This window comes from Amphiura filiformis, chromosome 11 (assembly GCF_039555335.1).
Source record: "Amphiura filiformis chromosome 11, Afil_fr2py, whole genome shotgun sequence".
Classification (NCBI taxonomy): domain Eukaryota; kingdom Metazoa; phylum Echinodermata; class Ophiuroidea; order Amphilepidida; family Amphiuridae; genus Amphiura; species Amphiura filiformis.
Genome location: NC_092638.1, coordinates 23706411 through 23722200, shown reverse-complemented (window position 1 = coordinate 23722200; position 15790 = coordinate 23706411). Strand labels below are relative to the sequence as shown.

The 15790-nt window shown below is 36.6% G+C and overlaps 1 protein-coding gene across 1 annotated transcript; it reads right to left on the bottom strand.

Annotated features, from left to right (window-relative positions):
• Window positions 1-1853: 1853 nt before the first annotated feature.
• Window positions 1854-5206, bottom strand: LOC140164588 (uncharacterized). Its single transcript, XM_072187901.1, has 2 exons — window positions 4910-5206; window positions 1854-3505 (listed from the first exon to the last, which is right to left on the bottom strand). The coding sequence occupies exon 2, from the start codon at window positions 3355-3357 to the stop codon at window positions 2746-2748; it is 612 nt and encodes a 203-aa protein (XP_072044002.1). The 5' UTR covers window positions 3358-3505; window positions 4910-5206; the 3' UTR covers window positions 1854-2745.
• Window positions 5207-15790: the final 10584 nt, after the last annotated feature.

Below are 15790 nucleotides of genomic sequence, written 5' to 3'. Positions count from 1 at the left end.
AAAATACTGAAATTTCCTTGCAATCTTGCGTAAGCAAGTCTACCACGGTCCACACATGATCGGTAATTCCGTAAATGCCATCGCAAACACAAAAGTGAACCGGGATTACATTACAAGTTCATAGTTTGTCATTTTGCTGTGAAAAAATGACCTCCAATTGACACCCCCTTTTGGAATGCAACGCTCCTACAAATGTAGGGCGTTTAATAGAGGAAATATGGGGTAATACTTGTGCTCTTTCATACTCAGGGAAATTATAGGAGAATGTAGCCTTGCGAGTTTACAGACTACCATTTATTACCACAAGGAAAGAATAAAGCGCAATTATATTTTTAAATTTCAAATCTTCATGAAGACGTTTAATACATGATTATTATATAGCTGCATAGATTATATACAAGTTTTAAGTACAAAAGACTCAAAATTGTCATGGTTGTGGCTACAATATAACATTCTGTAAACTTTCTGGGTGGTAACCAAGGGTGAAAATAAAAGGACTACAGTGCTTGTTTCAGGACCGTTACTTGCCTACTTATCCCATTGAGAATAGAAATCACGACCAGGCTGCACTTTTGTCCTAAACCATATAGCCTACCATAAATCTTATATAAACACAGCCAAAATTGCAAAAATTTCCAAACAACGGTTCTTATACTCACGGTGATTAAACTTTTGATATCAAATTTGGTATCAACCTTCGAAGGAAAGTATAGACAATTATTATATAAATTATTTTGCCATAAACTCTTCAGACTCTGCTTAAATGGAGATGGAACTAGTGGCGACTTTTTGATTTGGCTTTGTTTAAGATAGCCAGGAAATGGTAATCCAAAATGTTTTTTTTTCTGCTGTGTGGTCAGAATTCGAGCTTCAAATGTATTATTGTTGAATGGAGGCAATTTGGATATTAGACCATTTAATTCTGACTGTTATTAACACCAAAGTGAGTCCTGTTTTTAAAAGCGAGTCTCAGTCGCAGCTTAAATAAGGTGAATTAGGATTCACTTTCTTCCCAACCTGAGTCTGATAGGAAAGCTCTTACTTTCACCCTTGGTGCTAACCACCAAACTACTAAAATGTGACCAAAAAATAAAATAAAGAAAAGCATGAAATTTAAAGAGAAAAAAAACATCTCTGAAAATTTTGGGGACAATAATTAGAAACAATTCAGGAGTTTTTCTGCGTCAAATGGATACTTGCTACCTTGTATTGTAAATGTTTGGACTATTGAACATGGTACCGTATAAGTATGTTGTAAAGGTGTTGTATTAACATGCAAATGTAGCTGTTTTATTGCATAAAACATGTATTTTGTTTTGCATGCCTGGTCCCATCACTCACATCATAAGTCACAAGGTATGACAAATTTTATAGTCAGATTTTTCTTTTTTAAATTTATATTTTATAGGCTAAAAATGATCCTAAAATTCCTAAGGCTTGAAAAAAAGTTGGCAAAATATTTGATGATTTTTGCAAACATATTTGGAAAATGTTTTTAATTTTTTCTGTCCAAATCAATAAACTCAGCAAATCTTAAGCTTAAAAAAATCCCAAGAAGCAAAATCTGGGGTGGTCAGGCCTGTAAAACAAGTTGTTTTGTAAAAACAAAATGTTGGCCTTCAAGAATTTCTTTTTTAATTTCCAGTTTTCAATGAACATGTGTATCCTACATACAGTTTGAAGAGTGATTGGACCAGAATGGCATGCAAGTTACACTAACACGATATGATTCTGATTGTACCATATTTTGAATTGTAATTCAAGCCAGATAAGACTTAAGAAAGTTATGTTTCTAAGGTCTCCGTGCACATTCATGTTTTTTTAGACATCAATTTCAACTGAAATGGCAAATTCATTGTTTATTTCCTTTAATTTCTTATTTTTTTTGCCTTAAAATCATGAAATTGTGAGAAATATGAAGAAAACTTCAAAATTCCAGACAAGAAAAATAATAGAAAACATTCTGCATTTATATATGAAACTGTAATGGGCTTTGAGACATAACTTATTTAGCATAAAATATTAGAATTAAATAAACATTTAGGACTGCCAACTAAAATGATGTGATTATTGCATTTCTTGATAAAAACTTACATTACAAATCAAATCTTTGTTTCTTGACTGATTTAATTATGTGTGAATTGCAGAAAAATGGTGCATTTATCATCTACATGTAGTATTTGAAACATTACATTAAAGTATACATTTTCTAAAAAGATATTGTGCACTGAAATTGCATGAGGAATTAAAAAAAAAAGTACATTTAAAAATTGAAATTTAACTTTTTCATATTTTTCAAGCCATATTTTTTAATATCTATCCCTCATTATTCATTAAATTTTACTTCCGAAAATGTATACTTGTATTATAACAGTACAGTGGTAACTCGTTACAAATGAGACAAATCACTGTTGTATTGATTGTTCCAATCATCCCCCTGCCATGTTTTTTTTTTCACAACAACAATCCATACTGTAAGTCCTGGAGGGCAGGCAGGATGGAGTTCAATTTGGGGCCTTTTTAAAATCTTTGCTTCTTTAATCTCCCTCTTCCTCATGGCAGAAGTCATCTTTGGTATCTTACGTTTTGGAATATAGCCAATAATCTTCCATTGCTGCTGTTGCTGGACCTCCACTTTAATAGCGTTCCTATCTTGATTGTTATTTGGTTCAAAGGAAACACGTAATTGCGATTATGATTTGCCCACCCCCTTCAACCACCTCAAGCGCATCTTGATATCTTTGTTCAAAATGGCTTCCCATCACTTTGATTTCCTCTCGTACAATGTCTCTTCACCATCGTCATCTTCCTGTCATCCCCTCCTTCAATGTCATCATTGTTGTCTGCTCCATCATTACTGTCTCTTCCATCACCTTCATCTTTTGCTTCATTGTCTTTGTCACTGTCGCCCCCTACATCACTGTCATCTTCTCTGTCACTGTCACCTTGGCTGTCACTGTCACCTTGGCTGTCACTGTCACCTTGGCTGTCACTGTCACCTTGGCTGTCACTGTCGCCTCCTGTGTCACTGTCGTCTCCTGTGTCACTGTTGCCTGTGTCACTGTTGCCTCCTGTGTCACTGTTGCCTCCTGTGTCACTGTCATCTCTGTCACTGTTGCCTCCTGTGTCACTGTCATCTCTGTCACTGTTGCCTCCTCTGTCACTGTTGTCTCTGTCATCATCACCTCCTCTGTCATTGTCATCTCTGTTACTGTCGTCTCTGTCATTGTCACCTCCTCTGTCATTGTCGCCTCCTTTGTCACTGTTGTCTTTGTCGCCCCCTCTGTCACTGTCGACGACTCCTGCACATGTGCAGCCTTTGCAGTCTGGTTTGCTCCCCTTATTTACTGGGGGCATTCCAATTATTTTCTTTGGTCCTTGTATTCTGATTGGGACATCGCCCACCCGTTCCCATTTCCAAATGCATGTTGTTTCATATAAGCTGTCATCCTGTTGCTCTGGTTTTTCCGGGTTTTTTTTCGCCTTCTGGAAGGGGCAATGGAATCTGTAAAAGAGACAAAAAAAAAACCACTTGCATTTAGAAAAAATAACAATATTTTCAAAATATTATTTAAATATTTCAATAATGAAGAAATAGACAGTCTATCAAGCAGGGTGTAACACAATGCATGACACAAATAAAATTTAGGGCTGTTGTCGAGTAGTAATTTCATTGTTGACAATTGTTAAATCGATGTTTGCCGACAAAGCTATGTCAATAAATTCAAAATATCAAGTTCAGAGACCACATTATATGTTGTTTATTTATATCAAAATATTACTACCCCCCATATACACAGCAGCAGAATAATTATTGAAATTGAATGGAGGGATTATCTGCAACACTTGCGAATGTAAATAGAAAACTGATGCAGTTGTTTCATGTTAAAATTATGGCAATGTTATCGCTAATAAAATGACTAGTGTTTTTTGCCATAAGAATTTTTTTCCAACAAGAATCGGGAAATTTGCTTTGTCAACAATATTGTCAACAATAGCCTTGTCGACAACAGCCCTGCAAATAATGCAAGGATCTGAAGCCAAAAAAAATTAGAATCCAAACAGTGGCGTAGCCCTGAGGAAAGCGGGACAGCGTCCACTGTGACAAGTCTAGCCCATTTTTTTTTTACCATTTTCGACAAGGTTTTCTTTCTTAAATCCCCCGTTTGCCCACTCTCTGAAACAGAGCGGACTATGCCACTGGATTCAGATGACGTTTTGGGAGCTCTATCAAATAAACTGACTGGAAAATTTTTAGACAGAAAATAATCTGTACTCGACTCGGCCGGGATTTTTTTCATGAAATAACAATTTAATTTATGTAGAGTTGTAGACAATTTTGGCCATTGGCATTGATCCTTCCACACCAAAAACAGTTTCATGAGTAGATCATCTCAATAGTTGAGTAGATGTCAGTAAATTTACTTTCTGAAAAAGATGAAAACAAAGCTTCAGGAATGAGAGCTAGCCTTGATTGAAGTCCAAATGATCAGTCCCAGAACAAAATGACTAGATTCAGGTAAGCTTAAAAGCTTTAACACATGCATGCATGTCAATGACAATGAGCATGTTCAGTGTCTGTCAGTGATATTATTTTTAGTCATTTTGATTTTGCCTCGAAAATCCCGGTTCTTATTAAAGCACACGATAGCCACGTAATCAAATGAAGATGAATAGATCTGCATTTAATGAAGAATTCCAAATCAGAATGTTCAATCGATATCACGGTCGTATGAAAAGGTGCCAAATTCGGAAACTTCACGAAGTCGAAGAGCTTGCCTCGATCAAGTTGAGTTGATGGGGATGACATGACACACGGCGTGTTTGATATGTTCTTTATCACACAAAAAAAAACCTGCATTTTTCTCAACAATGGCAATATTAAACTACAATGTCAATAGTTACTTACCGAAGCAAGACAGCTGGACTTCACGGTGATCAATACCGGGACATCGAAGGAACAGTCCCCTGGCAAGTCTGCCCCGGATCCCGTCAAACATAAAAAACATCCACGTATCTCAGCCATGTTGCTTGGGAATGTGACATGGCAAAGTCTAGCTCTTACATAAATGGCCGGGAAATTACTCATGATGATACGAAAAATCGGTCTTTCCACACAGTGGATATACAACACTTTACATGACTTGAACTCTGGTGCACACACGCTGTAGTCTGTATACACCGACGCCATATTGTTGACTGAACGAACAGAACGATCCGATCATGTCAGACCGGCGACCAACATCAAAATGATGACGTCACACCTGCTGCTCATTTGATAATATGCTTCGCTCGCAAAGCATCATGGGAGTAGCACTCTTCACTGCTGTGGGTTCACGCTAACACTCATACTCTTATTAATTAAACGAAATATGTACATTATGATAAAGGAATAAACTCTATTATATTTATATACACTTCTAGTGCCCGTTTCTATTCATCGTTATGTATTCTTCTCCCGTGCATTATTTTCGCGAACTACCCTTCACAGCCCAAATTATATAAACCTGCACGCTAAACAATGCATTATCTAAAACCTGCACGCTAAACAATAGATTCTAGATAATACGTGCACGCTCAAATACTAGAAATACTACTTTCACATAACCATAAAGTAGAGTTAGGTGGTGCTTTAGACACAGAGATCACATAACTATATAATTGTCTGTTCGATATATATACCAACAAAAAATTACGAATATACATTCTGTGGTGTTAAAATGGTATAGTTACAAACGGTGTTCTATAATAGTGTACAATTACCGAATAAGGTGCAACTCGCTAGACTTGAGTCCAGTCCTCGTTTACGGAGTTTAGGATTAGGGTTTAGGGTTGGGATAGAGCAGTCTTGTAATAAGACTAGTAGAGTTGCACCCTTGCAAATATCATTGTCATAAATTATGATTAATGACCTCAAATAAATCAAACATCAAATGAGAATAATCGAGCTTCTATTAATTAAAAAGGGCCAAAAACAGGTGGATCATAATTATACAAGATGACACCGTTGCAAAATATTCAGCATTTTACAAATGAAATACATGTAGGCCTATATCTAAAATAACATAGCCGGGCCCGGGAAACACACACTAGCGCATAATATCATGATCATGCTTTATAATGCCATAGGCCTTCAAACACATGTGTTTGAAGGCCTATGATAATACTGAACAAATTGTTAAATCCCAATGTCGTGTGTTTTAATATAAGTAGTTCAAATTATAGAGCTATAAAGTCCAGTTGATATTCACCGTAGTACTAGTCTGACATCTAAATCGATCGTTTCCAACTGGTTCAGTGCTCTCTGTGTTCGAAACCACGATATTAAATGATCACAACATAAAGTCAAGTCAATTAAACCATGCGTGAATAAGTTACCTAAGTATGACGTATGGCGCAATCGATACCATTGATTACATGGATTGATTTTCTTTACCAGTTAAATGCTACGTAGCTGGTCAATGTCCTGACAGTGTTTTTAAAATGTAAGATATTTTCCCTAATATTAAAACTAATATAATGAATGCAGCAATTAATATTGCCTATTGTTTTAATAGGCCTACACTCAAAGTGTATGACGGATAATGTACTCGTGCAAATGCATTCGTCAAGATAATTGCACTTGCCATGGAGTTATTGCATTTAGCTTTCGAGCCTATCGGCTCTCAAGCTAAATGCAATAACTCCACGGCGCGTGCGATTATCTTGACGAATGCATTGCACTCAGTTCATTATCCTTATCATAACTTACAATTTAGACTCCAACATATTATTCTCATGAAGGCGCACTGCCATCTGGTCCGAATAATCAGTCCCAGAACAAAATATTTATTTCTGACATGATCGTGTTCTGGGTCTGAACTGTTTCCATATGAGATCTTGATGACAAATTGGACAAAAGAAGCACTTGACAGCTTTTTAATCCCTATTCATGTTACGTGAATCACGCTATTGTGGACCATCCTTCTGATACTTCAGTGTTTGGACAAGCAGAACGGTATTTTGTCTACCTCTTTGTTTGTAAACAGACGAGGAGGTCAAAATTGTCATCCCCCGGGTGTCATCCTCGCCGAATAGGAAAGACAGCGTAATCATAACCCTCGCCCACCCTCGTCAAAATAAAATAGCTCTACATGTGCACCCCAGGTGATCACATATCATTTTATAACATTATATCATATTTAACATTATATTGTTAAATATTAGATTATATTATCATAATAAAACAATAGTGTTTATTTTAATATTGTATTTACTTTCACTTAAAAGTGTTACTTAAAAGTGAAATAACACCTGTTTTTGCATTGCTCCGATTACTTACCTGATACGGGGAAAATTCCATGAAATCCTCCCTCCAACTGCCTCGTCAAATCTATGTAAGAACCCAACAGCAGTCCAAATAATAAAAAGAAAAGGCATACGATAACAACATTTCTTTGCGTCATTTTTACTCCAATATATGCCACCTCTGCCTACTCTGATCAGAATCTTTATTTCCCCTGAAATGCCTCCTCTGACATGTGTGACGATATTAATACACAATTGCTGACCAAGTGACCATCATGGCTCCAAAACAACTGTTACAACAGTACACATTGCATACAGCAGCAAACAGAGAAGTTTCATTATCCGACTTTAAAGATGAAATAGGCATAATCGATATTACAACCGGGGGCACTCAACTTTAGAATTGACGGGTATATACCGACTTCGTGAAGTAGGCGCCTATCGCTTATAAATTTAAAAGGGGAGGGTGTCACCGGGCATAAAAATATGAAAAGGGGGTCACTGTGTATGGTCAGAATTCATTCGGCCATTACTGGGTCCCCCGGGCTGGGTCCCCTCCATACAAACTGGTGGTGTGAAAAATCGAGGTTATATTATATTGTAGTGTTGTAAGCTTTCATCATTCTTTTGTCTACGTGTAACATGGGTGATGGAATATAGTTTTGCATCAATTCACATTTCAGGTGGGATATGGACCAGACGGGGAGTACCTTTAGAATACCCTACCACATCGACGGCGCCGCGAAGCTGCATCTTTTTGTGTAAAACTACACCGACGTCGGCGCGAATATTACTTATTAATGGGATATATTTAAATTAAGTTAGAGGTGTATGATCTGAGTCAGGTTTTAATGTCGGCGTTTGACTTAATGAAGTTTGCATTCATCAAGGTAATAAGTGTTAGTACGATTAAATTATTGTGGTTACTTCTAGATAGTAGTAATGTCATATTTGAATTTAATTTAAGCATAATGAAATAACTATATTGCATTATATAATGACTTAGAAGTATTAATTATGCGTAATAGATTTTAATGTACTCAAGTAATAATGATTGATCGCATCAAAAGATGATGTTAATAAGCATGATATAATTATAATTAGTGTGACGTATAAGAGGCCGATTGTAATTGGTTATGAATGATTATATAATTCTAATTATTATGATGGATTAGAGGGCAATGGTACGGTAGATAATTAATAATTATGACATAATAATAATGAGTGTGAGGGATAAGAGGGTTGTTTGTAAGTAATTAACAATGATTGTTAATACTGAGTAAAGTTATATTGATAAGAGGAATGTTAATTGTTAACGAGTGGTTTGATTAAGAATGAGTAGCATTTATTTCATGGAGTAAATACGTATCATAATATTGAATAATGATGTGATGGTGAATGAAGGTATCGTTGCTGCTGTGCTACAGCGACGCCGCAAAGGTATTGCTGTTGCTGTGCTACAGCGACGGCGCGAAGCTAGACCTTTTATGAGGGGCCTACACCGACGGCGGTAAGGTAGACATATTTCCATAAGGCTACACCGACGGTGCAAAGGTGCACCTTATGTAGGCCTAATTGTTAAAGTTGTCATATTAGCAAATGAGTGTGGTGGAGGAAGGTATCGTTGTTGCCGTGCTACAGCGACGGCGCGAAGCTATACCTTTTTACAGGGCTACACCGACGGCGCGAAGGTGTCGTTGTTGCCGTGCTACAGCGACGGCGCAAAGCTAGACTTTTTGAGGGGCTAAGCCGACGGCGCGAAGGTATACCTATTTCCGTATGGTAACACCGACGGCACTGAGGTATACCTTATTTGGCCATGTCACCAAATGAATGTGGGGAGGTAGGTATCGCTGTTGCCGTGCTACAGCGACGGCGCGAAGCTATACCTTTTTACTGGGCTACACCGACGGCGGGAAGGTATCGCTGTTGCCGTGCTACAGCGACGGCGCAAAGCTAGACTTTTTGCGTATTTTGTAACATTTGACTTGATCATGTTAGTAAATAAATGTAATGATGAGGAGGAAGGTATCGCTGTTACCGTGCTACAGTGACGCCGCTAATCTATACCTTGCCATTGGGTGAAGGTACCGCTGTTGCCGTGCTACAGCGACGCCGCGAATGATTTTTTTTAATTATTTGATTATTTGTGACTCCTCGCCACAACTGAGCCCGGATGTCGCCAGTGCCACTATTGAGATATGCTCCATCGAACTTAACAATAAACAATAGGAAAGAAAGGATTTATTGACTGTTTTATTGATTTTCACTACTTAAATGTCAAGTACTATAGACATGATATACATCATTTTAAAGCTAATTTCAAGCAGAATATTTTGGTTGAATATCTCAAAAATGATGATTGGCGACATCCGGGCTCAGTTGTGGCGAGAGTCACATTTAAAGAATAAAATAAATGACCTGCTTGGTTTTAGGATTAAGCAACACATGTTTATTTACCCTTCGCCCGCCCAGGCCCGACTTAAAAGCTGTTAAAAAAACTAATCCCTATTATTTAACATGCACGTATTGAATCATATATTTGCATATTGATACAAGTGATCGTTGGATTGTAGATGATGATGCTTGGGCGATATACATATGATGCACATGTGAAATGGGGAGTTGCTTGTTTGTTGACAAGAGCAAATATTAAGTTAAGTTGTCATTGGTAAGCGCATAATGCACAGAACTTAGTTTGCACCTGGTTGTCACTGGTTGGGGCATTTTATGAACGACGTATGTACTGGTTTATGTGATTTCATAATTTCCAGATATTATAAATAAAAACAGGACCGTGACCACTGAAAAGTTAATTAAGAAGAAACAGAACTTTTGCACCGGGTTATCACTGGTTGGGGCCTTTTATGAACGACGTATACACTGGTTTATGTGATTTCATACTTTGCAGTTGTTATAAATAAAAATAGGACCGTGACCACTGAAAAGTTAATTAAGAAGAAAATGGTCATTCATCGCTCATACAGTCCCGACTAATTAGGTGAAAAAACAAGCATCATAAGACATTTCTTTTACAAGTTCAACAAAACATTGTGAATGAAACAGAACTTGCAATTATCTTCCATCTTTATTCAGATTTATATTGAACGTAAGAACGCGGTCAATGTAAAGTAAAGCTTGTGAGTGGTAAGAGCGTTTTATGAACGACGTATAATCATGACAATTGTTATCATTTATACTTAGCAAAGCCTTTTAAAAAGAAGAAATTTGATACAAAAATCATGGAAATCGGTAGTAGGGTTGTTGAGAAATTGTCGTTCAAAGTTCACACGGCGATGTCGCTGTAGCCCTGCAACAACGATAAACCTTCCTCATAGGCATCGCATTAATGGGCGAATATTTATAAAGTGTGTTTGTTTGTTAATTAATTCATTAATTATCAAACGGCGATATCGCTGTAGCCCTGCAACAACGATAACCTTCCTTATGGGCATAACATTAATGACTGAATATTGATAAAAGTTAATTGTTTAAGAACGTTAATTAATTAATTAACTATCAAACGGCGAAGTCGCTGTAGCCCTGCAACAACGGTAACCTTCCTCGTATGTGCATCAGAAAATTTACATATAATAATTAATGACTGAGTATTGTTAAAGTTAATGGTTTTATTTAATGATCTTAAGTTAATTAATAATTATTTATCTCTTCTTAAAATATAAAATAATTAATGAATGGAAACCGATCATTATGCAGATTTATGATTCCTGGCTGATTATGGGAAGCAAAGCAATAATTATGAATATTAATTAAATTCAAAATTTACTAATGTTCCTCTTCTTCATTAGGCCTATAGTGGCATCATTAATTAAATTACTATAATGTTGTTTTGAATCTCTCTCGTTCGTTTATTTAATTTGGTGAATTAAGTGATTTATTTATTGCACTGAGTTAATCCATACATCATTCAATGTAATCCTATCATCGAGTTTCGCGCCGTCGGTGTAGCAGGGCTAAAACTAGGGTAGCTTCGGCGACGGCCAAATGTGGTAGGGTATAGTAAAGCTTAGCCCAGACGGGGACCCATTGTGGCTGCCATTGAGGTGTAGGAATGCGTGAAATTGGATTCGTTATTTGAGGGTCCGTTCGGTGTACAATGTCATGGGGCAGAAAATGTTGAGGAAAATTGTATTATTATTAATAGGCCTATTATTATTATTATTACGTAGGCCTATATACAAATTTGCTGAAATAAGTTGAATTGTATAGTATTATTCATGGCATTTTGATGCTAAACTTTTAGCAAAAAAGGACCGGGTCATGGGTAGCCGAACCTAATAATCTGGGGGGGGGTCATTGGGTATAAGGTGGTTTAAAAAACGGGCCTATATTGACAGGCACATACCCGTCACCGGTATGTAGCTTGCCCTCCCCGGGCCATTATTAAGCTAACGAATTTTGTCTCCAGTCCATTGCAAACAATGCAAACATTGCAAACACATACTAAGAAAGTGTAAACACTTCCCCGCGCATACAGACCGGACGTTCTATGGCTATATGCATACTACTAAGCGCAAATAGACAAATTTGAATTGTGACGTAATCTTAAAATCTTTTAAAAGCTACTTGTGTTTGGGCTTGACTTCATTAAGGTTCATTCAGTGCCGCCGACAAGGGGGGGTAACCGGGGTCGTTACCCCGGGGCCGGGGTCCTGTAAAAAGTGAAAGAAGATACTTTACTATGGGGCATTAAAAGCCAAGAAAACGGACCTCAGGGGCCCGTAAAAGGTTCAGAATAGATATCTTGCAATTAAGGCATATTTTCTTTACTTTACTATACGGGCCGACAAAGGTCCCTTTTCTTAGGCCTAAGGTATCTCTTCTTTGCTTTTTACGGGCCCTCCGAGGTCTCTTTTTTTCTTTTTATGGGTCCATTAAGGTATATATCTTTTCTTTGCTTATTAAGATTTTTTTACATACTCACTAAGGTCTCTTTTCTTTCCTTTACGGGCCTATGGTATCTTTCTTTGCTTTTTACGGGCCCACTACGGTCTCTTTTCTTTGCCTTTACGGGTCCATTATAAGGTATGTTTTCTTTGCTCTTTTACGGCCCATAAAACCAAACAAAAGTAACGGGCCCGTAAAAACAAAGAAAAGAGACGATGCATTTTATAAAAAATACAAGATAGCCTTTGAAGCACACACTCTAATAAATATTTCATTTGAATTTACTCTTTGCTTTTGCCAAAATGATCATCCTCGATATAATGAAATCTACGAGAAATCAGGGGAGTGCACAGCTTAAACGTGGGAACACAATTGCACATTTTCGCGCGCTTCGTGCCCTACTGCCCTTCACTTAATTATTTGATCATTTACCTTAAAATTGGTAATTTCTCAGTTTTTAGCACGGAGTTTGTTTCAATATGTCCAATCTGGGAGCGAAAGTCACCAATTCGAATTACAATTTTTTGCGCGCTTCGCGCGCATAATTCACCGGTTCATAGTTGGATCATTTTAGCTTCAAATTGGCTTTAAATTGGCAAATTTTTTACACTTCGCGTGGAAGTTGTTCAGAGAAACTTAATCTGGGAGCAAAATGCCGTTCAAATTCGCGCGCATTTGTCTCCTTCAATGTTCATATTTGATTATTGGCATCTAAACATGCTACTTTCGCTCCCGTCTGCAACATATTTTCAAGGATTTTACACCAACCTCCCTCCCCATGTTACAAAGAAATTTATGCCACTGTTGTCCCCCCACACACACACTTCATGAAGTCCTGCACCGTCATCATTGATCAAAGGGGCCCGTGCGTTCACATTGCCCCCGGGCCCGTAATAGCTCTCGGCGGCACTGGGTTCATTATGTACAAAAGTGAAATGATACGAAGTCAGACGATTGATGGAGTGATAAAAGAACAATTTTATTTTTTTGGCCAAGTTTTTGGAAATAGGGCATAAAACATGCGCTTTTATAGTCTGTATACCTTCCTCGAGTCAGTAAAGTAAAATAAAATTTTGAGATTGTCTCAACAAGTGTTGATTTTTGCAAGAATCTGTAATGCTAGTTGGATTCCTTGAGTCATTTCCGTTCTGAAAATGAATATTTACATACTTCTCATCATTACATTTAGAGATACAAGAAAAAACAATGTCTAAATTACTGACTTGAGGAAGCTATACAAACTACATACAGAGATTTTTTTTTTCTTTTTTGCATGCGGCGTGACCCAAATTAAAGGTGAGTGACCCCATTCCCCACTTTACCCGCCATCAAAATGCAAAATGTTGGTAAATTTTTCTCATTAACATATTGGGCGTTCCAAATGTTACCGAAGAAATCATCAAAAAATTGTCTTGACTGTGCAGTGATCACGTTTGAGACCAATTTGACAGGTTATTATGATATCTTTCGAACTACACCGATTTAGAATTCCTAATTTCAATATGTTAATGAGAAAAAGAAGTCTTTCATTTGATATCAATATTACATCGTCGGTCGCAACACATAGTGGCGTACGTGAAGGACAAAATACGTTTCCGAGCAAACCGTTTTTTAAGGATATGCTACTAGTAACGGGGTCTATACTTCTCCACTGTTATCTCTGAGTGACCCGATTCCATTTGAAATTGAAGTTTCAGGTTCAAACTGTTAAACCGTGTCTTTAATAGTTAACAAGGAATAACTGTTATAGGATAATAGTTAGCTCTAAAGCTATACGCCACTATGTGAAACGGACAATTTGGAAAATCACTCTACGCCGCGCCACTATGTGTTGCGACCGACGACATGATCACACCATGATTATCATTGATAACAAAAAACACTGTAGACTACCAGTATCATGCTGTATAAATGTCAAGGAATTAGTCACATTTACAAGAAACATTTACGTATTCTTTTTGCATGAATGCTTGAAAAGGACGACATTTTATGCCATAAAGAATTTGATTTTTCAAATATATCAGGTCACCTTCCTTCAAGCCTAAAGTCTTGTACTAAGTCTAATGATATCGGTCTATACACTCCTTTCATTTATTTAGCAAACCCATTTCTGTTATATTGTATCACCAAATAAAATATTAACATAAAATAGTAAATAATGAGCTTCTTAAGCAGTATACAGACTTTTTATTGTACGTACAATATTGTATGTACAATATGTACGTTATTTAATCTATTGCCATTCTATTTCCAGTAATGTTTTTAAAAGTTCTAACGAATGTTTGATGACGTAAAATCGATAATATATTTCTGCTAGATATTGTATGTAACATATTATCGATTTTTCGTCATCAAACATTCGTTAGAACTTAAACATTACTGGAAATAGAATGGCAATAGATTAAATAACGTACATATTGTACATACAATATTGTACGTACAATACTCGGAGTCTGTATACGACTTTTAACCTATACTCAAGATTCTGAATACTTTTGCCAAGTCTTGCCTTTAAATAGTGTGACTGCAATTGTATAAAGCCTTAAAACATGCAAACTTGTTAGCCCTTATTTCCTTTAAAAAAATTAACCAAATATTAAAATTTGATTTTCTGCGATTTTGTTCCAACTATTAAGGATAAGAATTGAAACAAATAAAATGTCAATTTATGTACTTTTGATATGTCGATTTTTATACACGATTCAGCATAATCAAAAATCCTTTTTGTTATTTGTGTCTGTGTTCGCTAGGTATAAACTTACTACATACTATAGTGTATCTGAAACATGGCGGTTTCAGACACATGATAAATATGGGGTTTTTTAAGTCATGAACTAACAATCAGCTGACTTTTTGCACTGAAAATGATTATCCATTGCAACAAAATAACATTGGCCGTTTCGTTGGAAAATGACGAACCTTATAAGCCAAAAGATTATGTATAATAGAAATTAGTTTACCTAGTGACAAATTCCCAATTGGCCGTTTAGAACAAGATTATATAATACACTGACAGGTAGTTTGAAAATTGAATCCAAAATTTAGATTTATTCAAAATTAAGCCACACGCTAAATGTATAAATTCGGCTCAAAAGAAATTCAAAATATATAGCATGCTTATTAATATTATGTCATGGATCTACAATTTATTGTTTCCCTAACATTACTTTTGTGGCATATTTATAATATTGTCGCAAAGAATATAGAGCAAACATCCTTTTTAATGCTGAAATCACGCATTATATTCTTTGTAGGCGCAAATTAGCAGCCATACCAGCATGCAGCAGCCAGTCGCTCGTACATGTCTGATTTTACTTACAATTGCTCTGGACATGATCATCAGGATTCAGCACTCCTGCTGCAGAAAATATTTCGCGTATATACAGCAATGTTCATGAGTGCATCCAGCAAACATGATATAGGCAACTAAATACAATACTATGATTTACAGTGAAAGCGTTGAATTACATGATCAATAGCGACGATAGGGTGGGAAGTTAAAGTGTATTTGCCCTCTGAACATTTGGTATTCCCCACCCCTAGTCACACCAGAAGGTCACTCAACATTTTTTGGGAAAAAAATCCAAAAAAAAAA